General features: G+C 41.1%; 1 protein-coding gene across 1 annotated transcript; it reads left to right on the top strand.

Moving 5' to 3' along the window:
- Positions 1-284: 284 nt before the first annotated feature.
- Positions 285-23,695, top strand: SLC19A2 (solute carrier family 19 member 2). Its single transcript, XM_059050176.2, has 6 exons — positions 285-727; positions 7,265-7,867; positions 16,785-17,007; positions 18,094-18,286; positions 18,849-18,990; positions 21,715-23,695. Exons 1-6 carry the CDS (start codon positions 527-529, stop codon positions 21,841-21,843), a joined length of 1,491 nt encoding a protein of 496 aa, XP_058906159.1. The 5' UTR covers positions 285-526; the 3' UTR covers positions 21,844-23,695.
- Positions 23,696-24,801: the final 1,106 nt, after the last annotated feature.

Raw genomic sequence — 24,801 nt, 5'->3', positions numbered from 1 at the left:
CGACAGGTGAGCTGCAGCACGAGGGATGACTTAGCCAACCTTCAGCGTGGGCGGAGGGCTCTCCCAGTGAGCAGCGCACGTCAGAACACCCGCGTTCTGACCTGAGTCCTACAAGTCCTCTGAGCCCGAGCCAGCGTACGTCAGCGCCCTAGCGTTCCGCCGCCACCGCCACCGCGGGTTCGCATCTTGTGAGCCACCGACCAATGGGAGAGAAGCCACTGCCCGGCGTCCTCTGTGATTGGCTCTCAGCAGGGAGGAGGTGGCGGAGGGTGGGCCTTAGGGCGTGTCTGGTTTTCTGCCGCTCAGCGGGCGGGTGGCGACACGTGAGGCTCCCGCAATCAGGAAAGACTGGGAGTCTTTGCGATCGGAGGCGGCTGTCTCAGAACTGCTTGGCCCTGCCGGAAGGAGGCGCCACTCGTGATTGCAGGTGCCCGCGCTGGGGCAGCGATTCAACCTCACTCCGGTTGGCCGAGGAGGAAAAGGAGAAGGAAAGGGCCGGGCCCGGTCCCCGCCCCTCGCTCCCTGGATGGATGTGCCTGGCCGGGTGACACGGCGGGCGGCGGCGGCGGCCACAATGCTCCTGCGCACGGCTCGGGTCCCGCGCGAGTGCTGGTTCGTGCCCACCGCGCTGCTCTGCGCCTACGGCTTCTTCGCTAGCCTCAGGCCTTCCGAGCCCTTCCTGACCCCCTACCTGCTGGGGCCCGACAAGAACCTTACGGAGAGGGAGGTAGGCGCGGGGGGCGGGCGGGAGGTGGTTCGGCCGGCGCGGGGCGCGGGCGCCGAGTTGTGCGGGAAAAGGTGAGAGCGGACGGAGGGGATGTAGTTGAGGAAAGGAGGAGTGAGAAAGGCGCTCGAAACGCGGGAGCCATTCTGAGCAGAGATTGTTGAGTTTTCCCAGTTGGAAGGCGGCTCCGTGCTGGGCGCTGCCTTAATTCACGCTGTTTTTCTGTCCTGCGTTGGATTGATAGGCCGTGTCTTAGGTGAAGGGCTCGAAATGCGGTTCGGGAGCCCCAGTGCATGTGTGCTTCGGGCGATGTGCTGATGATGCTGTAATGGAACTTAGCCTCACTCTGCTCCGACTGATCCAACAGTTCCTGCTTGGGGGCAGGGACGGGGGCGGAGGGGAGGAGAATATTTGGAGAAAAAAAGGGAAAACAGCAGGTTGTACTTTGGACATGGTAAAGGTTTAAATAAATATTTGCTGCCAGAAAGTAAGGAACCAGATGCTGAGTAACTCCTGCTTTCTGAAAAGATCTTCCCTCTACCTGCTGCACCCTCTTCCTTCCCCTACTTTGCATTGTTTACCCTTGAGAGATGGGTGTGCTCAAATAGGACTGTACAAGACAACAAGAACCCATCATCTTGTCTTGATTTTTGATTGGGCGAGGCTGTGTCCAAGAATGCGCTTCCCACACACTCCCCCAACCCCACCTCCTGGGATAAAAGCAGATATTTAGATGGTATCACATAGTTGGCATTTAATTATAGTTTTTCTTGCGTTGTGAATTGTTGCTTCACGGATGTTAGTTTTGCTCCTTTCTGTTCTGCTGCGATGTTCAGAGTAATTGAGAGTACACAGTCCATGATCAAGAACTTTTTGCTGATTGACTTCCCCAGGAGGATTTATAAGTAAAGTACTTGAAGTGCATTGTGTACTTTTAAAATGTGTTTAAACCTTTAAAGTGTATGGTCAATCTCAACACCAGTTTTTTGAAAAAGAAAGACATTATATTAACTGAAAAAGGACTTAAATTCAAGCTGCTACCACAAAACCCAAATAAAGCAGATTCAGCATCCTCTTCCTTGAACACTACAAAGCAAGAAAGCTGAGGTCTGGTATTCCTTTCTGAAACGAAAGGGTGAAAGCTGAGTGGGCAGTTGTTAGCTGTTCCTTTTTTCTTATGTCTACTTCTACTCCCACCCTGCCTTCCTGCCCCAGCTGCTGTGAAGTACTCCTCTCATTTAAACCTTACTCTCTCCCCTGTGATTAGTAGTCATCTGTTTTGAGTATCCCTGCATAACAGGTCAGAACAGGACTAATTAGTTATAGTCCAGTTTGTTGTTGCACTGCTCCTCCACTTTCAAGGGCACTTAACAGGGAAGGGGTTGAACTCTTTGTTGAGGATTTCATCTGAGTTTCCCACATTATCTCACCCCTAGCAAGTGGCACTGACTTTTACCCAACTTCAGATCGATTTCTCAGTCTTATGGACCACTCCACAAGGATCTGTAAGAGTTACTCATTACCTATTTGAATTATAGTATTTATTTTATTTTATTTTATTTTGCGGTACGCGGGCCTCTCACTGCTGTGGCCTCTCCCGTTGCGGAGCACAGGCTCCGGACGCGCAGGCTCAGCGGCCATGGCACACGGGCCCAGCCGCTCCGCGGCATGTGGGATCTTCCCGGACCGGGGCACGAACCCGTGTCCCCTGCATCGGCAGGCGGACTCTCAACCACTGCACCACCAGGGAAGCCCATGAATTATAGTATTGGTTAAACACAATAATAAAGCGGAAAGGGCCAACTCTTGCGAACAGAATGATTCTCCAAGAAGAAAATTACTTCAGTAAATACAAGAGAGAATGACTCTGGAGACCCACAGCAAACACCAAATCTGAAGTGTAGCCACTGAAGCAGAAATGATACTGTGACCTGCTAACAATTAAAATTTCATGTGAACTGCCATGTGATCTGCACAGTTTGTGCACCTTGCCTGAAAGAGAAGCACACGGAGAGAGAAACGTGCTCCCATTGTTGATATTTGAAAGCCGAACTGTTTTGTACAACTGCCCTGGGCAGAGATGTGCCATCATGTGTCCTGTCTTATCAGAAAGCTACGTAGGTGAGTGAAATATGTTTGGGGCATATAACAATAAAGCAGAGGTGCCAGGCCCAGAAAACATTTGCTGAATGTGTAACAAAAACATGGCACACTTCTGTTACTGCAAATTAGATGAGGAAGAGGGCAGGGTTTGAAGAAAAATCCAGAAATCTGGAAAGGGATGTCGTTTGTCTCTGAGGACCTCAGAATCATGGCCGATTCTGATGGTCGTGCACAGTATGGCTCTGTCCACCCTCTCTGGAACCCTAGGTTTTTAAAAAAATCTCTAATAACTGAAATAAATAGGACAACTTGTTCTCCTTTCTGACTGCTTGTTTTCACCAATGTACAGTTTATTTATTTAATATTACATGATTTTTAGGCAAAGCAAATGCCAAATCATGATCAGTCTATTTGTGTTGAATTTTGTATTTCCCTCAGGAGACTTTAGAAGGTCCAAGAGCAGTCATCTTAGATAAAGCTGTTGTTAACCAAGGCCAAAGACAAAAGGAGGAAAAAAAGGTCAGACTTTCCTCTTTCCACTCTCAAAGGATTTTTTTTCCTTAGATTTCAGGAAAACCATTAACCTGTATCACTTTATAAATTTTAAACAGGTTAAAATTTGTATTTCAGTAGTTGAAAGCCAAACTTTTAATGAAATAGAGCTCTTTATTACCCCCAATTTTTTATCCTTTCATCTTTTTCAGCATGGGATTTGACATTCACTACCTTTCTTTGATATTTTTAAGACATTAAATTTAAAACTATTCTGCCTAATATTCAGAGCCTTACAGAATTTGGCTCTTATCTCCCACTATATCCTTCTTCCCCTGCCTTCTATATGCCGAAGCTCCATCCACGTTAATCTTACAGTCATAAATCCAGTGTATCTAACATTCTCATCCTTCAAGGTCCATCTCAAAGGAGCAAGCCCCATATTTCCTAACTCCCTTGTCAATAATTTATGTGTATGTGCTCTTCACTAGGTTCAGAACTCCTGGAGAACTGAGGCTTCATTTTATTCTTTTTTTGTTTTTGTAATCTCCATACAGTTTGAAAACAGTATTGTGCAAATAAGTGCTTACTAACTAGTTGTCTAATTGAAATGTGATTCTAAAATAAGGTGTAAGTCTGAATTAGAGCTTAAAACTGAACAGCTGTTTTCCCTTGACTTTTGTCTCAGAAGAAAGCACAAACAAGCTCTGATCCAAAGAACTGTGAAAGGCACCTTAGAATAAAATCAGTTCCTTTTGCTCACACGGCAGATTTGACCTGAGATAAAGAAGGTATCGTCCAGGCATGGACAATAAGAGTCTGTAACCTGTGCATTTTTGCATGTAGGAAGTTTCCCTTCGGGATTCAGAGTATCCACCAGAGAAGCATTTCCTGGTGCGACAGCTTCTCCTTGGAGGCACTGAGAGAGAAGGGATCTTCTGGAGACTTTTGGAGACACAGTGGCTAAGCTCTGCATATTGTCTGGTCTTCTCTCTTCATGAAAGCCCCATAAAAGCACGCCTGTGCAGGTTGAAAAAGCTGCTTAATGGCATTAGAAGTAAGCCTGGAACATAGTAGATAATCAACAATAGTTTTCTGATTGAAGAAATGGGGCATTTTAGGGTGGTGGATTCAGAATATCTAGGTGCAGATCCTCCCTCAGCCGATGACTACCTGGGATAACTTTGAGCAATTTACGTAAGGCCTAGTTTCCTTGGTTGTAAGATAGATATGATAAAAGCATCTACCACTTAGCGTTGTTTGGATTAAATGAGGTCATATAGGTGAGGTGATTAGCATAGTGTGCGGTGTCAGTAGAGATGTACTATTATAATGCTGATAATGCTGTGGGAGGGACAGTCCTCTTGGGTTGATGTCTCTCCTAGGAGTAAATTCAGATTTCTTATTGAGAATAAGTTAAAGAGAACATATCTGGTCTTTTTCCCCTGCTTGCCTTTATTTTTGTTTCTACTTGGCATTGCTTTTCCTTATCTTCGTTATGTAAACTGTGGTTTTTGTATTAGGAGTGGAATTAGACTCATAAGCATAAACACTTTAAATTGACAATGGAAAGGGTGAGGTTTATATAACGAAAACTTCACAGTTAATCGTTTGGGGACAACTAGTATTGAAGGGTATTTAACATGTCTAAGTGCAGACAGTATTACTGGAGTGAAGAATCAGTGAAAGTCCCAAAGGGGTGTGGTGGGGATCCTATGGAAGGAAGGTCTTTTTAAAGGGAAGGTGTGGTGGCTAACAGCTTTGTGGTATTATGTTGGGGAAAATGTGAAGGTGAAGAAATATGCAGAGTCAAACAGAGGAGGCAGTTTCACGCTTGAGAAAACTGTAGGAGAATGAATAAAACTATAGGCAAAAAAGGAGTGGGAAGTTGCTAATGGAGCACACCTGTGAAAAGTCTGTAGGGAAGCCTTCACTCTTCACGCTTTTCATCTCAAGGTTGCCCTTATCCCCTTTGGTTTTCTACTGAGAAGCCGCTGAGCCTGTGTTATGTCAGCCGAGTGCACTTGGCTCCTCATTTGATAAAACTTACACACATGTGAATAAGAATCATTTCTACAGTTCTCAATTATTCTTTCACGCACACATTCAGGCACAAGAAAGTTTCCTGGTAAATGGAGGTTGCTAGATGATTTGCAAACACAAATTAGACTGGAATTGATGAAGGTGACGCTATTAGACAAATCACTTTTGATATTCAGCCAGTCAGAAATCAAGTCTGGAATGTATTTCAGACTATGTTTTCCTTTTATAGTTGTTCTCTGCATTGGCAAATATTTTATAATAATTTACTAAAAATAAAATTTTCACTTTATTGTTCCTCTAAAACCTTAAAACAATTAGTTGGGTGAACTGAGGTATACATGAGAGTTAAAAAGTAAGTCAAACCAGAGGATTAGATTGCTCTATCACAAAGTATTTAGACTGTTAGTAAGGCTACCTTTCAGAACGCACTTAAAAACTGGGGCCACTGATCCAAACTTTGAAATGATCACTTATAGAACTGACTTACTTAAACCTCCAGGAATTTGCTAGGCTATGGGGTAGGTGTAAGAAGAGGGAAAAGTCTCCTACAATGATTGTTATTCGAAGAATGAGGATGACAGTTCAATTAATTTAATTTGTATTGTCCCAAGTGGTCTGTGTTTCAGCTTCAGTCCTTAAGTCTTTAAACCTATGAAAAAAGAGTAAGTGATTTAGATATACTCTCTCATTTAGTCCTTGCAAGAAACAACCCTAGGCTTTACTTCTCTTTTACTGATAATGGAGATTAAGGCTAAAATTTAGAACTAAAAAAAAACTTGCTTAAAATCATATGGGGGCTTCCCTGGTGGCGCAGTGGTTGAGAGTCCGCCTGCCAATGCAGGGGACACGGGTTCGTGCCCCGGTCCGGGAAGATCCCCCATGCCGCGGAGCGGCTGGGCCCGTGAGCCATGGCCGCTGAGCCTGCGTGTCCGGAGCCTGTGCTCCGCAACGGGAGAGGCTACAACAGTGAGAGGCCTGTGTACCGCAAAAAAAAAAAAAAAAAAAAAAATCATACGGCAAATGATGGAACAGAAATTCCAGTTGGGGTCTTCGTGGTTTAAATATTATTTCTACTATCTTCCAATGAAAAATTGATGAAAAAATCCAAAACCTTCCATTTTTTTTCATATTATAGACATACAAAAAGAAGGACATCAGAGTTGCTTAATGCTACCATCCACAGATAGTTACTCTATTAAGACTGTAGGACAGATTTACCTTCTTTATCTATTCATGTTACCCCAAAGAAATGAAACTTAAAATCAGAGAAACCTAATGAAACAGTAGGATCATGGCTCCCTGTTCTGTGGCTAGAAGTAAGAACTGACAATGATTCCAAAACATTTATTTGTTTCCAAAGCATTTATTGAGCCAAGTATCTTCCAAACAGTATGCGAGCTGTTAGGTTGTGCAAATGAAAGTCAAGTCCACCCTGAAAGAACCTATAAAGCAATGGTTCTAAACTTTGGCTCATAATAAAATCTCCTGGGAGGTTTCTAAAAAATGCCTGCGGCAAGGCATCTACATTTTTTAAAGCTCCTTGGGAGATGTGTAGCCATGGTTAAGAAGCAGTGCGATGGGGTAATTAAGGAGACTGACACATACAAAGCAGTATCAGGAGAGCTTTTTGGGTGCTGGGATACAAACACTATCAGCTACAGCAAAGTCTTCCAGGATGAGGAAGGCGTTGAACTAGGCTTTGATGAATAGGGAAGATTTTATTAGGAAAAAGATGATGGGATGGAAATGGAGAAGTATATTCCAAACAATTATCAGAATTCTTTGGTTGATAAAAATGAGACCTTTGAGGTACTGGTAGATTGTTTTATAAGAATAAATTGTTACGAATGTTCCAGGTCCTTTGAGATCACTAATGGGATTTTATCTTTTTTTTTCTACCAGGTCTTCAATGAAATATATCCAGTATGGACTTACTCTTACCTGGTGCTGTTGTTTCCTGTGTTCCTTGCCACAGACTTCCTCCGTTATAAACCTGTTGTTCTGCTGCAGGGACTCAGCCTTATTGTTACGTGGTTCATGCTGCTCTATGCCCAGGGACTGCTGGCCATTCAGTTCTTGGAATTCTTCTATGGCATTGCCACCGCCACCGAAATTGCCTATTACTCCTACATCTACAGTGTAGTAGACCTGAGCATGTACCAGAAAGTCACGAGTTACTGTCGAAGTGCCACCTTGGTGGGCTTCACAGTGGGTTCTGTGTTAGGGCAGATCCTCGTCTCAGTGGCAGGCTGGTCCCTATTCAGCCTGAATGTCATCTCTCTTACCTGCGTTTCTGTGGCTTTCGCTGTGGCCTGGTTTCTGCCTATGCCACAGAAGAGTCTTTTCTTTCACCATGTTCCTCCCTCCTGCCAGGGAGCAAATGGCGTCAAGGTACACAGTGGTGGCATTGCTACTGATACCTCAGCTTCTAACCACCTTCCACAGTGGGAAGACGTTGAATCAAAAATCCCTTTAAATACAGAGGAGCCTCCCATGGAGGAACAGGTAAGCACAACCTTAAATGCCTGGTTATACCCTGGGGTTAGACCAATGGTGGAAAAAAAGACAGGAAAGTCCCTCAATTCATTTGGATTCTGGTTTTACCTTGAGTTGCTTCATTGGTTCATTAATTCATTCATTCAATATAACGTTGATTTATATTAGGGATGACAAATGTATTTTCCTCTGGAGTAAATGACCTCCAAGACTGGCACAACATTATATTGCTCATGTTGGAGATGTCTTAGAAGCCACAGCAATGTCTGTTTCTTCTTCATCTTTCTATCCTCAGAACTTGGTATGTAAAGGAAGGTCTAGAAAAAATTTTCTAAATGAATAGGTGAAATGATTCCAATAAATGATGAATATCTACTTCCAGTTTCTGAATTGACGTCCAAAGTATGTAAGGATAGGAAGTTATCTTCCTCATCTGTGCTGAAAGCTATGTGTGATACAGGCATACCTCAAGGATATTGTGGGTTTAGTTCCAGACCGCTGAAGTAAAGCAAATATTGTAATAAAGCAAGTCACACAATATTTTTGTTTCACAGTGCATATAAAAGTTATGTTTGCACTATACTGTAGTCTATTAAGTGTGCAGTAACATTATGTATAAAATAATATACATACCTAAATTTAAAAATACGTAATTGCCAAAAAATGCCAACCATCATCTGGGCCTTCAGCGAGTCATAATCTTTTTGCTGGTGGAGGGTCTTGCCACAGTCCTGTTGGCTGCTGACTGATCAGGGTGGTAGTTGCTGAAGGTTGGGGTGCTGTGGCAATGTCTTAAAATAAGACAACAGTGACGTTTGCTGCATCGATTGACTCTTCCTTCAGGAATGATTTCTCTGCAGCATCAATGCTGTTTGATAGCATTTTACCCATAGTAGAATTTCTTTGAAAATTGGAGTCAGTCCTCTTAAACCCTGCTTTATGAGCTAAGTTTATGTAATGGCGCTAAATTCTTGGTTGTCATTTCAACAGTCTTCACAGCATCTTTCCCAGGAGTAGATTCCATCTCAAGAAACCACTTTCTTTGCTCATCCATTGGAAGCAGCTGCTTATCCATTCAAGTTTTATCATAAAATTGCAGCAATTCAGTCACAACTTCAGGTTTCACTTCTAATTCTAGTTTTTTTGCTATTTCCACCACATCTGCAGTTATTTCCTCCACTGAAGTCTTGAACCCCTCAAAGTCATCTATGAAACAAAAGTTTTACAACACAATGGTTTCTTCTGACACATTTCGTTTATTTTTTATAATGTGATCACTGTCCACTAAATTGATTTTTTTTTTTTTTGCGGTATGCAGGCCTCTCACTGTTGTAGCCTCTCCCATTGCGGAGCACAGGCTCAGCGGCCATGGCTCATGGGCCTAGCTGCTCTGTGGCATGTGGGATCTTCCTGGACTGGGGCACGAACCTGTGTCCCCTGCATCGGCAGGCAGACTCTCAACCACTGCGCCACCAGGGAAGCCCTAAATTGATTTTATTACCAACTAAGGAGTTGAAATCTAAAATTTAAAAAACTCTGTCCTAGACCATCTTGATATTTGTTATTTATAGATATGCAAAATGTCAGTACTTGATATGCTGAAGAATTATAAACTTTTAGAGTTAGAAGTGATTCTAACCACAAATCAGAACAGTCAGAGCATGTTAAAGGGACTTTAGATCACATCACCCTTTCATTTTAGAGATAAGGATTCAGATCCAACATTGGTTGAGTCGTGCAAAATTACACACATGTACTCCTAAACATAATTTTACAGCAGATATGAAATCCACTTCAATCTATACCTTGCTCCATGTAGTCTTTTACTGGGATAACAACATGGTCAGAACCATCATGTTGGCCATGGTGAGGTAAAATTAGGATTCAAGTCAGTTTCATGATCTCCTTGGCTCAGCTACCGACACCATGACAGGCAAGCAGTGCTGGTTGGCAGCTGTATAGCCCTAAAATACTGCTTGCTTTTCTTTGACAAGCTTGAAGGAAAATTAGAAAATAGATATTGGAGATCACAGTGCCATCTTAAGTTGACAAAGCTCATCAGTGAACCATAAATGATAATTGTGGTAATTACAATAAAGAAGAGTTCTAGGTCAGTGGGTGGTTTTATCTTGACTTAAAAAGAGTGAAAATGAGGTAGAAGTCAAAGTGATAGCCCAGTCCACAAGTTACCTTAGAGTATTTGTAAGTTGATTTTCAGAATGAGTCTACTGCTTTGGGGCAGAGGGTGCTGACATTGCAGGAGGAGGAGCTGCCAAAGCCAGTGATTTTCTTTCCCAAACAGGCAACTGGACTCATTTTGTGCTTGGCATATAGTTGGACATGATTTTTTTTAAGTTGCTTATCCATTAGAAATGATGTAAACTAAACCAACTCTTTAGCACAGGGCTTGACATGAGATTAATGCTTAATAAATATCTGTTAATATAACTACTTTTATTTGTAGACTGACACCTTTTACTATTAGGAAACATTCTTTGTGTGTGTGTGTGTGTGTGTGTGTGTGTGTGTGTGTGTGTGTGTGTGTGTGTTTGAGTTCCATAAAACACAGACAGCAGCAAAATAAATGTTTTTTCTTGTACTCAGTATCATTTATAGAAGCAGAGTATAGCAGATTTTGAAGAAGGAAGGCAGTCCCCAGTACTAGTACTTACCAGCAGGGTGATCTTGGGCCAGTTTCTTAATTCTTTGTGACTTTTAGTTCCCTCATTCATATATCTACCTCATAGGGCTATTTCAAATATTAAATAAAGCCATGTAGAGCTTTCAAATTAGTATACGTAAGTAGGTAATCAATACATGGTAATTTCTATTATTATCTTTATCATTAGATATGAATAATCAAGAACAGCTTTGTACCTTCACTGTAGATCTTTATTTGTGGGGCTGTAAATAATTTCTCATTTTCCCTTTGAATTTGTTGAAGGTATTCTGGGCCTTATGAAAAGAGTTATGAGAGTCTGGTACTAATTCCATCACAAATTCTTTTTTTTTTTTACTTTTTGGTCACACCGCATGGCATTCGGTATCTTAGTTCCCCCAACCAGGGATGGAACCTGTGCCCTCTGCAGTGGAAGTGCGAAGTCTTAACTGCTGGACCACCAGGGAAGTCCCACAAATTCTTTTTCTTTAACTGAGTTTGTCTACCCCTAAATGTAGAAAGTGTTAAATCAGATGATCACTAAGCTTTACTTGACTCTAGAATCCTGAGTTTTGTGAGCTGATTGATGTGAAGGTACTCTGTCATTTTTCTTCTGTTTCCCAGGCATACCACGAACAACTTATCCTTTCCTCTCCAGTCCCTCATATATGTAGGGATACCTAGAAGTAATTTAATTGCAATCATCAGCACTTGACTTAAATCTTCATAGTCTAGGCATTAAACCCTAATTATCCCCTCCCCCTACATTTTCCTATTGTATGTAGAAGAAAATGCAAAATTCTCATCATGGCCTATAAAACCCCATACAATTTGGCTCCTTTCCAAACTCTCTGACCTCATCTCTTAATTGGGCTGAAACACATCAAGCTTGTTCCCACCTCAGAACTTCAAATCAGGAGATTGTGTCAGTCAGGACTGCCCTTCATTCTGATCTTCATGGCTGGTTCCTTTATGTCACTCAGGTCACAGCTCGGACATCAGCTTTTCAGAAAGCCATTTAACACTCTTAGCAATCATTACTCCATTCCAAAGTCACTTGCTAGCCCATTACCCTTTTTACTTTCTTCATAGTATTATTCCTACTATAAGCTCTCTTATATGTGTGTGTTTATCATCTGTCTCTTTTACTCCGGTGTAAATTTCGTATGGGCAGGGACTTTCCTGCTGTATCAGCCGTGTCTAGAACATTGCCAGACACATTGTATAGGCACTCAGGAACTATTTGTTGATTATGTTAATGAGTCATGGTAAATAGAATATAAGGGAAACCAACATTTATTGAGCACTTGCTACATACTGAATAATGCTTATCTAGTTCTTGCAATAACCTGTTGAAGTAAGCATTAATTTCCATTTTACTGTAAAAAGCCTAAGATTCAGAAATTTTTCTCATCTGAGTGTAGACAAGTATGCTGCTGATTCATCATCTCAGCTCCCATTTGTTTTGACCTGGGTACCAGACACTGTGCCAAAAATCTTATATTCATTATCTCATTCTTATTAAAACTACTATTATTAAAACTATGATATAGGTATCACTGTCTCCATTTTACAGGTGAGGGAACTGGAGCTCTACTGATTTTATTTAAAAGATTCATACTTAATTTTTTTTTTTTTTTTTGTGATACGCGGGCCTCTCACTGTTGTGGCCTCTCCCGTTGCGGAGCACAGGCTCCGGACGCGCAGGCTCAGCGGCCATGGCTCACGGACCGAGCCGCTCGGCAGCATGTGGGATCTTCCCGGACCGGGGCATGAACCCGTGTCCCCTGCATCGGCAGGCGGATTCTCAACCACTGCACCACCAGGGAAGCCCATACTTAATTTTTTTAAGTAAACAATACAGAAAACTACATAAAAAGAAGTCAAAATAATCTGAACTGCTGGGTGCAAAGATTACCACTGTTAATATTTTAGTGCCCTTTCTAAATATCACTGTTTGTACAGATTTTATAGTAAATGAAATTATAATCTACATGTAGGTTTATAACTTTATGGTTTTTTACTCAGTGTTAATTCAAGACTGATCTTTCTTTCTTTTCATGTCAGAATAGCCTTCAGAATCCAAAGAATTGAAACCATAATGGTGAAAATGACTGGTGGGAGGTTTGTGTTGAGCAGTATTCTGCCTTTCTCACCAGGCTGGCCCTGAGCACTAAAAGCCAGAATCAGAAAGACTTGTATGAAGGACAAAGTCTGTCTTTTGACCCTCCCCATTTTTTTCTCATTTGTGGTCACAGCCTTTCCCTCTGGATATCTCCAGTTGGACCCCTGCCAACGGATATGTCTGAGTTGGGATGGAGGGGAGAGAGTATGTAGCCGTATATGGCTGTACACCCTCCCTTTTGCAGCTCAATGCCCTTGACGCTCAGATAGGTGTTATCTCCCCTGAAAAAGAGTAGTCAAGGGCAGATCTCTGTGCCAATTCTTAAAAGGTTTCCAATGCCCCTGAACTAGGGCTTATGAACTAGGGCTCTACAAGATACCAGGCAAAGCAAGAATGAGTATTCTTGGATAAGTGCACAGCAAGCCAGAGCAGGACAGAGTGTCCCAGATGCCTTTTATGTTGGAAGAGAAATTTATCATTGCAGATTCTTAAGTACACCTTGAAAGCACCTTCTTCTGTGCTATTGTTCTTGTTTCCTTTGCTTTGAATGTTGTTCTTAACTGTTTCTCTATTCTAATCTTATCTATCTCCCAAAGCCTGTCTCAAACACCAGTTCTTCCATGATACATATTTTGGTTCCTTTTCCTTGAAACCAGATGTACTATATTTGTCCCCATTGGTTAAGGCTCATTGTGTATGTTTTTACTATGTTTTGAGTAATGAAATATCAATATCTGAGAAAATAATGATAGTCTTCCTTTCATCATGAAAAAAATGTTCATTGTTTATAGCAAGAATTAGGATTGTGTCCTTCAACAGCACAATAAAAGAAGCAAACTTATTCTCAAGTTTCCATCCTAGCTATTGGCTTGATGATAGACAAATCTCCCTCTGCATATAACTGAGCTAAGAAAAGAGTAGCATTTAACTTGGTATTATAAACACCTGGCTATACCTATTAAAAGGTTCTATTTAAAGGAGAAGGGGCTGCACAGAAATTAACATAAAATGGATTAAAGACTTGAATGTAAGACCTGAAATCATAAGACGCCTTAGAAGAAAACATACATGGTAAGCTCCTTGACATCTGTCTTGGCAATGTGTTTTTTAATTTGACACCAAAAGCAAAAGCAACAAAAGCAAAAATAAGTGGGACAACGCCAAACTAAAAAGCTTCTATACAACAAAGAAAAACATCAACAAAATGAAAAGACAACCTACTGAATGGGAGAAAATATCTGCAAATCATATGTCTGATAAGGGGTTAATATCCAAATTATAAAAGGAACTCATACAACTCAATAGCAAAAAAAGAATCCAATTTAAAAATGGGCAGAAGATCTGAATAGACATTTTTCCCAAGAAGACAGTCAGATGGCCAACAGGTACATGTAAAGATGCTCAATGTCACTAATCATCAGGGGAATGCAACTCAAAACCAGAATGAGATATCACCTGACACCTGTTAGAATGACTTTTATCAAAAAGATAAGAAATAAGTGTTGGTGAGGATATGGAGAAAAGGGAGCCCTCGTGCACTATTGGTGGGAATGTAAATTGTTTCAGTCACTGGAAAGCAGTGTGGAGGTTCCTCAAAAAATTAAAAATCAGGGACTTCCCTGGTGGCGCAGTGGTTAGGAACCGGCCTGCCAGTACAGGGGACATGGGTTTGATCCCTGGTCCAGGAAGGTTCCCTCATGCCATGGAGCAACTAAGCCGTGTGCCACAACTACTGAGCCCACATGCCACAACGAATGAAGCCTGTGTGCCTAGAGCCCATGCTCCGCAACAAGAGAAGCCACCGCAATGAGATGCCTGCGCACCACAACGAAGAGTAGTCCCTGCTCACCGCAACTAGGGAAAGCCCTCATGCAGCAACGAAGACCCGATGCAGCCAAAAATAAATAAATTAATTTTTTAAAAAATCAGACTACCACATGATTCAATAATTCTACTTGTAGGTATGTATCCAAAGAAAATGGAAACTAACTCAAAAAGATACAGGCACCCACCAGTTCACTGCAGCATTATTTACAATAGCGAAGATATGGAAACAATCTAAGGGTCCATCAGTGGATGAATGGATAAAGAGAATGTGGTATATGGACACATTTATATACACACTGGAACACTATTCAGCCATTAAAAAGCGAATGAAGTCTTGCCATTTGCAACAATGTAGATGGACTTGGAGGGCATTATACTAAGTGAAGTAAGTCAGACAGAGAAAGACAAATTCGCATGATCTCATTTATATGTGGAAACTAAAACCAAAACAAAACAAAACCCCCAAGCTCATAGACACAGAGAAGATTGGTAGTTGCCAGAGGAAGGGGATAGTGGGTAGCAAAATGGGTAAAGTGGAGTCAAAAGGTACAACTCCCAGTTGTAAATGTCTTGGAGATGTAATGTACAGCATTACATTAGTAATACCATATTGCATATTTGAAAGTTGCTAAGAGAGTAGATCTTAAAACTTCTCATCACAGGAAAAAAAATTATAACTGTGTGGTGACAGATGTTGACTAGGCTTATTGTGGTGATCATTTCACACTGTATACAAATATAAAATCATTATGTTATACACCTAAAACTAATATAAAGTTAAAGGTCAATTATACCTCAGTTTTTAAAAATAAAGGAGAAAGAGCTGACAGCAGGTGAGAGTAGTCATTTTACATCTGGAGGTTCTCATGTGCAAGATATGGGTTCCAGCCAGCAAGCAGGTTGAATTATGCTGCTGCCATTGGTGTTAATAATCTGTAACATGGCTCCTGTCACACGTCGTGGCTCTTATATGCTAATTCACAGTTAGCTTCCTCTTGGTCCCTTTGGATTCTCTCATTTTGCCTTCCCATGTTAGTTGCAAAAGTAAAATTTCCTATGTTCTGAGCGAGGCTCCGGAATTATGGCAACCTTTGATAGCTATGTCACAGGATGTCTGGAATCTCATATTGACTTCTTGGCATAGTCCAGGGATGATGGTACACAGTAATGTTTTAATTCACTCAGTTACATGCATAGTAGCTTTATTACTTCATTGTAATAGTAATATTTCCCATAAATACTGGGTAATAGAAAAAGCATAAGGAAGAAAGTTAAAATCACTGATTACCCCATCAGTCAGAGAGAACTGCTGCTGATACTTTGATTTATTTCTTTCTAAGATTTCTGTCTTAACCATTATCTTTCAGTGAATCTGATAGGTTCTCATTCATGGATTCTACCTGAACAGTGATTTACTAGGGTTGCTAATTATTGAGCTTTTTTGTTGTTGTTGGTTGCGTTGGGCTTGTGGGCTTTCTCTAGTTGCCGTGAGCGGGAGCTACTCTTCGTTGCGGTGCTCAGGCTTCTCATCGCGGTGGCTTCTTCTATTTCAGAGCATGAGCTCTAGGAGCGCGGGCTTCAGTAGTTGTGGCTCGCGGGCTCTAGAAAGCAGGCTCAGTAGTTGTGGCGCACGGGCTTAGTTGCTCTGCAGAATTTGGGATCTTCCTGGAACACGGGCTTGAACCCGTGTCCCCTGCATTGGCACGTGGATTCTTAACCACTGCACCACCAGGGAAGCCCAAATTATTATTATTATTATCTTTTGTGGTACACGGGCCTCTCACTGTTGTGGCCTCTCCCGTTGCGGAGCACAGGCTCCGGACGCGCAGGCTCAGCGGCCACGGCTCACGGGCGTAGCCGCTCCGCAGCAGGTGGGATCTTCCCGGACCGGGGCACGAACCCGTGTCCCCTGCATCGGCAGGCGGACTCTCAACCACTGCGCCACCAGGGAAGCCCAAATTATTGCTTATTCTTAATGTTGCTTGCCACTGTATGGGGAGATATGGAATGCCATCTCCCTTTGGCTAAAGTATGCAATCTCTGACCATCTTTCTACCTTCATTTTGTAAACAATATATCATTTGCTGGATGTACTAATGTTTATAGAGCATTCAAAGCAAAAATTATATAAGAATGTGTTTTTTCCCCAGAGCGGATAAATGTATTTGCTAAGAAGTTTATACATGCACACACACACACGTATATGAAATAAGCAATTGGTTTTCACAGGGAACAAGAAAAATGTCTGTTGAATAGAAAATTGAGTCTATACAATTGCTTTCTGTACAGTTGGCTTCTTCCCTTTTTCTGTGTAGGAATCCAAGCCAGACCGTCTCCTTGTGCTGAAGGTCCTGTGGAATGATTTCCTGGTGTGCTACTCTTCTCACCCTCTGCTCTGCTGGTCCGTGTGGTGGGCCCTCTCCACCTGCGGCTATTTTCAAGTCGTGAACTATGCACAGGGCCTGTGGGAGCAGGTGATGCCTTCTCGTCATGCTGCCATCTATAACGGCGGCGTGGAGGCCGTGTCAACCTTACTCGGTAAGCAGTGCAGGGTGGCAGGGCAGCTTGGGAGGGGGAGATTCCTCTGGTAGTGGAGTCAACCATAATCAGATTTTCTCTCCCCTCCCAAGTTTGAAGTAGCCCCAAAGAACGGATTACTTATTTTGAGCTCTGATATTATAATTTAGGAGGAGAATTTAGAATTGCACATGAGGTGGAGGACCATGACTAACAAACTTCAATTCTTTTAACCTTTGGAAAACCTAATATAATCGTCCTCTAAATTGTCTTCTTATCCAGGTTTCCATTATCTCTGATTTACTGGGTTCTTCTGCCACTTGTTGAAAAACTTGGAGTAACCTATACAGTATTTTATAACAACAGTAGCAAATATATTGTTTATATGTGCCAAGCGCTGCTCTAAAGACTTTATGTATGTTCACTCAGTCCTCACAGAATTCCTAAGATAGGTGTAATTATTATCCCCAGTTTACAGTTAAGGAAGCTGTGGACAGATACGTTAATCACTTGGCCAAGATGATATACATGGTAAGTGGTAAAGTCGAGGTTTGAACTCAGAGCCTGTGTCTTTGGCCATTTTATTCTGTTGTCCCTTTCTAATTTGTTGACCCACCTCAGAAGGTTTTGGAAAACTTTATATGATTTCTGTAAACATTTAAAACTGTGACTGGCACTTAGAAAGCACTCCATACATTTTAGCTATCGTTATAATAATCATCATCATTTCACCACATAATAAACTGCCCCTCAGTTGGGAAGAGAGATGAGCCATCCTGCTGTGTTGCCAAGCTACAAGCAGTGGTTCTTTTTGATTCTCGCCTCTGTGTCCGCCTCAGTAGTTTTTCCTTAGCAGCATCCCTGGCTCCTTTTCCTTCTCATTACCGGCTGCCCCAGTTCAGTCTCTCATCATCTCTCCATGGCGCCATACTATTTATTCCGTCAAGTCCAAAATTCTCTGCCTGTCTTTCAAGGCCCTCCATAATCTTGAGCTACCCTGTTTAAAAGTTAAAAGATCTTAAAATGTAATAATCTAAGATGAATTTTTAGTTTATTGAAATAGTATTTGTGTAGCAAAATGACAAATTTTCTCTTTTTGTTTTGTAGGTGCTGTTGCTGTGTTTGCAGTTGGTTACATAAAAATATCCTGGTCCATTTGGGGAGAATTGACATTGTCTCTGTTTTCTCTCCTGATTGCTGCTGCAGTGTACATCATGGACACCGTGGGTAACATTTGGGTGTGCTACACATCCTACGTTGTCTTCAGAATCATCTACATGTTACTCATCACTATAGCAACGTATGTATTTTGATTTAAAGAACCATTAGGAAGAGCTGACAGGATTAGCTTTTTGGTTTCTTTACAAATTAAATTTTCTGGTTAAAAGAGGCAAATGGGAGGAAGCATTATATGTGCATTGCCAGTTTTTCTCCTGAGGAAGCGTGTAGGCAAGGTTCTTTATTTCCTTGTTTTTTGTTTGTTTGTTTTTTTGCGGTACGTGGACCTCTCACTGTTGTGGCCTCTCCCGTTGCGGAGCACAGGCTCTGGACGCGCAGGCTCAGCGGCCATGGCTCACGGGCCCAGCTGCTCGGCGGCATGTGAGATCTTCCCGGACCAGGACACGAACCCGTGTGCCCTGCATTGGCAGGCAGACTCTCAACCACTGTGCCACCAGGGAAGCCCTATTTCCTTGTTTAAATGTTCCTGCTGTTTTCAGATGTTTTCATGAGGTTTACATCATTTAGCAACAAAATATTCTTCACTTGGTTGGGAAGGGAATTGACAGTAGAAAGTAAGGGCTACTCTTCACACTATCCTGGAAGTAATTCTTGTCTATGCATTCTTTTTATTTTTTTTAAAGTTTTCAGATTGCTGCAAACCTCAGCATGGAGCGCTACGCCCTAGTGTTTGGTGTAAATACCTTCATCGCTCTGGCACTGCAGACTCTGCTCACTCTGATTGTAGTAGATGCCAGTGGCCTTGGCTTGGAAATTACCACTCAGGTAAGATCTCTGTTTCAGTACTGAAGATGTTATGAGTTGATCAGGGTAACAGAAGTGGAACATGCTTCATGGAACAAATTCAAAAAATACAAACAGATACAAAATAAAAAGTAAAAGTGTTCTCTCTTTCCATCAGTCATTCCCCATCCTTAGTTATTTTCTACCAGGAGGATGTTGGGACCATCATCTTTTTGATGAGGCCGTAGAACATTTCTGTGTGTAATTAACCAGCCTGGTGGAGCTGAGAGGTTATATTGGTTCCTTCCAGGCCAAGCCCTGCTGCTTCCTCATCCATTATTTCCCTCCATTTTTTTTTTTTTTTGGTGGTACGTGGGCCTCTCACTGTTGCGGCCCCTCCCATTGCGGAGCACAGGCTCCGGACGCACAGGCTCAGGGGCCATGGCTCATGGGTCCAGCCGCTCCGCGGCACGTGGGATCCTCCCGGACCGGGGCACGAACCCGTGTCCCCTGCACCGGCAGGCGGACTCCCAGCCACTGCGCCACCAGGGAAGCCCTCCCTCCATTTTTAATTCTGTGCCTGGAATACTGCATCTCGTGTTTGAGATGCCATGCTTCACCTCAAAGCTCTCTAAGTCTCCTCCTTCTTTATTTAAAACACCCCTCACCCAAATACCAAGGTAATGACTTCCTGTTGCTGAATAGCATTATGATTCTAACATATGACCTATTGAGAAAACACCTGCACAAACACTCAGAGACAGTGTGAATAATTTTATTCACTCAGGAATTGTATAGTTGTATATGCCTTCATGCATTGTGAGTTGTAGGTAGGGCTTGTTCTGTACTTCAGCAAAACGGGCAATTGAATAAAAAAGTGCCTACCCTACCTCATCTCAGCCCAAATGATTCCATCTCCATTATTCCTTCCTTACTTACATATTAGTTTTCTTAGAATACAAAGACCTAACATGTTAGCAGTAATTAACTTTGTTTTTACTGAGGAGATCTAAAAGAGAAATAGGTGATGTGCATTGAGTGCTTTCTATGTGCTGGGTACTTTATATAGAATTGTGCAGCGTTATCAGGATTAGACATTAGAAAATGAGTCTGAGAGATGTTGTGTTGTTTAAGGTCACGGTCAATAATAGTATGGCAGAACCAGGATTCAAACCAGCATCTGACTCCAAAGCTTAGGCATCTCCCACTGCATCATGCTGCCTCAAAAAAGGATGGGGGAGGGGGTGGATAGAGCAGAGGAATGGGAGCTTATTACTTTCTTTTAAGTAAGAATTACTTAAGTGTTTCCCAGTTACTACCTGCAATAAAAACCTTGAGAAGACCTCTCAAGGGTTAGGTACTTTCATTTGGGATGGAGGGTAGAAGAGTAACTAGGTACTTGTCATCTTGCTATAGAAGTGGTAGGTTTAAACGTATGGAATAATATAATTTTGTGGGCTGTGCTGAAACTTGTAACTGCCATGATTAATTAACGAGTTTCCTCTACGAAAATGAATCCGGATTTTAAAGGACCTGGCTCAGAGGGTTAGCTTATCAGTAGTCAGTAAGTTATTTTAAGAAAAATGATGATGATGTTGGTAAACAACATAGTTACATTAAAAAATTGGCTTGGGGCTTCCCTGGTGGCGCAGTGGTTGAGAATCCGCCTGCCGATGCAGGGGACACGGGTTTGTGCCCCGGTCCGGGAAGATCCCATATGCCGTGGAGCGGCTGGGCCCGTGAGCCATGGCCATGGAGCCTGTGCTCCGCAACGGGAGAGGCCGCAACAGTGAGAGGCCCACATACCGCAAAAAAAAAAAAAAAAAAAAAAAAAAAAATTGGCTTGGAGGGACTTCCCTGGTGTTGCAGTAGTTAAGAATCCGCCTGCCAATGCAGGGGATACGGGTTCAATTCCTGGTCCAGGAAGATCCCACATGCCACAGAGCAACTAAGCCCATGCGCCACAACTACTGAGCCTGTGCTCTAGAGCCCGCAAGCCACAACTACTGAGCCCACGTGCCAGAACTACTGAAGGCCGTGTGCCTAGAGCCCGTGCTCCGCAACAAGAGAAGCCACTGCAATGAGAAGCCTACGCACTACAATGAAGAGTAGCCCCCACTTGCTGCAACTAGAGAAAGCCCGCATGCAGCAATGAAGACCCAACACAGCAAAAAATAAATAAAATTTTTAAAAAATTGGCCTAGAGAAAATTCTTATAAAAAGTAATCTTATAATGGAATATATTGATAGTTGACCTTCTTCTGCCCTCTTCTGGGCAAGAGTAGTGGTCATGATATTCAGAATTTGGCCTGTTAATCATATCAGCTTGAGGGTAGAGACCAGGATTCAGTTATAACAGCAACAAAAATAAAAACAATAGTATTAACAGCATTAGCATTGTGCTAATAAACATTTGCATACATAATCGCGTCCTTTCCCAACAACTCTGCAATTAGGAAATATTATGAATTACAAAATGTTTTGCAAATGAAGTTGAGGCTCAGAGACCGAGTCTCTCAATCCAGGTCATACAGCTAGTAAAGGGGAAGTTGGGATTTGCACCCAAGAGTCAGGCTTCAGTATCACCATGCTGTGCTACCTCTTTGTATCCTCAGTGCCTGGCACATGGTTTACGCACACAATGTTTTTTGAAGTTTTATAGAGAAACTGAATATACCTTTAATTATAGAGTCTGTTCACATATATGTAATAAAAGAGCTTTTCTTCTAATTGATAATTCTATAAATTATTCTTTCCCCCCTTTAGTTCTTCATCTACGCTGGTTATTTTGCACTCATTGCTGTGGTTTTCCTGTCTAATGGTGCAGTCAATATTTTGAAAAAATACAGAAAGCCGGAAGATCCAGAATCAAGTTCTCAAGTGACCACTTCATAACACACTGCTAATGAGCTTCTTATCACAAGAACTCTGCACAGCAGCTGTGCCTGGATGTATTTATTTTTTAAAGTGTAGACACATATTTATGAGTGTGCATTTCATGGCTTCAAAGCAGCCAATTGACTATATCTTATCCTCCTAGAGTAACAGAATACTGTTCAGAAGTCAAGTGTACTTCATGGATTATTTACAAGAGCCAATATAAGGATGACTTTTTTCTGATTTGAAAGTGAGCTTGCTTTTGAAAACCAAGTAATCAAGAGCAATCAAGCAGTGCATGGTGATGTATACTTGCTAGCAAGTGAGTCTGGTGTTTCATAGGTCAAGTACTTCTGTATCAGATTAGCCAGATGCTTGGCCTGGTGGGACCAGGGCTTCACAGGGGCCACAGATGTTACAGGTCAGAACAGAAATATGTTCTAACAGCACCTGCCTCTGTTCAACTTAATTCTTATTTCTGTTATTCACGTGCATTTGTGTTTCTACAGATGAAAGTTGTTCCTATCACTGATAATATGTGCTCTGGTTTGGTGTTTTATTAGGAATATATGTCGTTTCTAATTTATTTTTAAAAATTCATTGTGTAAATATTCTCAATTCCCATCTTGACAATTATGTATTTGTGTGGATTTTTCATTTTTACATTATTCATATGCTTCCCAGAGAAGCTAATTTAGTTAAATAATAAGGCAAGTTTTGAGGCCTGCTAAAAATCTAAGTGACCTAATCAGAAAACTTAAGGCAGGTTTGCTTGTCTTTTATTCTTCAGTATGAAGGACTATTAATTCTATGATGAAAAGTTACTAAATGGGCTAAAGATAAAACTAACCCGTTTTTTATTTGCATTCCCTTTTATCTCCAAAATAAAATGGAAAAGTCTTTTTTTAAATAACTTCATCTCCATTTATAGCTTTTATATTATGTCCTTCTTATTCAAGATAAAGATGTCATTAAGAGTTGGATTATTCCAAGGTCTTTTTCACAAACTGAGCCTCTTATTATTTTGGTGGGACAGGAACTAGGATAGACTTAGTTCCTGCATTTTGTACATTAAATCTGCCTTTATTTCTAAAGGTGGATCATCTTGAATATCTGCTTAAAATAAGAATTGCTATTGATTCCGTTTCCAGGTTACTTGAAAAAAATGTTATTCTGTGCACATTTAATTGGGAAGTTAGTCTACCAAGTGGCTGCTAGCCTATCTGAGACGTAACTATTTTGAAGCCAATTCTGTTGCCTAATCTTAAAAAAAAAAAAAAAAAAAAAAAAAAAACTAGGTTAACTTTTTTAGAACGACATAGGTAAACACTGAATAAGAGTGTCAAGTTTCCAAAACTGACATATTCATTTATGTAAGCAGGAATTCTAGAAGCAAATGAATGAGGATAAGAATAAGTCATTTTCCACTCACCTTCCTTTGTGAATAAGGGAAAGGAAAAGTAAGGGAAGTGATATCATAAATAGCAGCCTCTAATTTTATATTTTGTCTTTGTTGTGTTTTCTTTTGCTACATAGGGAATTGTTTACTCAGAAACAAGTAGAAAAGTGGTATTTGAGGAATTTTATTTGATTTTTTAAATAAAATAGACTGTGGTACAATCAATCCTAAAGCAGTATTTCCCTGGAATTTAATTCAAAGTTTGTGGTACACAGTTAGAACCTTTACTTATTTAAGACAATAATAAGTTTACATCTTGGTGTGTGGCCCTATTTGTAGAATGCTGAACCCAATTTGCAAGTTGTACTGTATGCAGTTTTGTAAAGAAGTGAAAATAATTTGTTGTACTTTTTATTCAATTCTGTATAGATTATAAAGTTATTTATTAAATAAATATTTTACAGTATATTTTTCCTTTTTAATCAAAATTGTTTTTAATTTATCTTTTGCTGTAGTAGGAGCTTTGAATTACTTCTTTAAATCTTTTAGTTGTTTCTAGGACAAATTCTAGGACTAGGACAAATTTCAGAGTAAGACTTCCCCTCACCTGACCTTACTAACTAACCCAGAGTCATCCTGTTAATTCTTCCATTGCTTTGTGATGTTTACCTTTGACTCTTCCCTTTCATTTCTGTTTTTCCAATTTTCTTCTAACACCACATCGTACTGTTTATTTTTCTTGGTCTTCATCTTGGTACCTCTTACTTTTTTAAAGCATTCTCCCATTTAGAAACCAAAGAGACCTACAATCCCTTCAGTGTTAACTGGATTTTTTAAGTAAATGAAATGAAATTGAATCAAAGGCATAAGGTACCATCTTGTTTTGAAAAATCATAGCCTTTTTGTTCCAACCCCAAATATTCTGATACCCAGGGAAGCATCTTCTTGCCATCAGTTGAGAATCGCTTGTTCATTATACCCTAGAAACCAAATCAGTCTTCTTTCACAGTATCCAAATGGGTACCTTCTCTTTAATTCCCATTCCTAAACCTGGTTCATTAAGGCATTTCATTGATTATCACCAAAGACTTGGAAATTTTTCATGCAAAAACGTTTTTTAAAGATAAAGTTTTCTCTCCCTATAGTTATATCCCCTGTATCTTAAGGCCTTTCAGACTGTAAGCCTGCTGAGCAGGGACCATGCCTTATTTTTGTCTTTTGTTACAAAACACATCCTCTGATGTGTTTGTGCGCTATGAATATTGAATTATACAAATGATGTGGACTCAACATAGCCACCTGCCAATACAACAGCTAAATGCTATTTTTTAAAAGGTACATCAATGTAAAACATTAAGATTTAAATGCCTATCAATGATCTCTAGTCCACTGGATGCTTTATTCAACACATTATGCTCAAATGATAGAAACTGGATATCTATTTGTTTTAGTTATGGCATCCTCATAATTAGTACCTTACTGGTTTAACATGTTTTAGTTTGGAAAAGGTATTTGTGAACATCATCTCCGTTGATTCTGGAAAAAGCATCTTGTAGTAGTACTAATTCCTCTACTTT

The sequence above is a fragment of the Kogia breviceps genome, chromosome 1 (assembly GCF_026419965.1).
Source record: "Kogia breviceps isolate mKogBre1 chromosome 1, mKogBre1 haplotype 1, whole genome shotgun sequence".
Taxonomy (NCBI): domain Eukaryota; kingdom Metazoa; phylum Chordata; class Mammalia; order Artiodactyla; family Physeteridae; genus Kogia; species Kogia breviceps.
The sequence above is the reverse complement of the archived record's forward strand: the minus strand, read 5'-3'. Positions and strand labels throughout refer to the sequence as shown.

Coding starts and splice junctions, on each gene's coding strand:
- SLC19A2 (XM_059050176.2), top strand. CDS start 527: ATGGATGTGCCTGGCCGGGTGACACGGCGGGCGGCGGCGGCGGCCACA. Junction 17,008..18,093: donor GGCCGTGTCAACCTTACTCG/GTAAGCAGTGCA, acceptor TTTGTTTTGTAG/GTGCTGTTGCTGTGTTTGCA. Junction 18,287..18,848: donor TTACTCATCACTATAGCAAC/GTATGTATTTTG, acceptor TTTTTTTTAAAG/TTTTCAGATTGCTGCAAACC.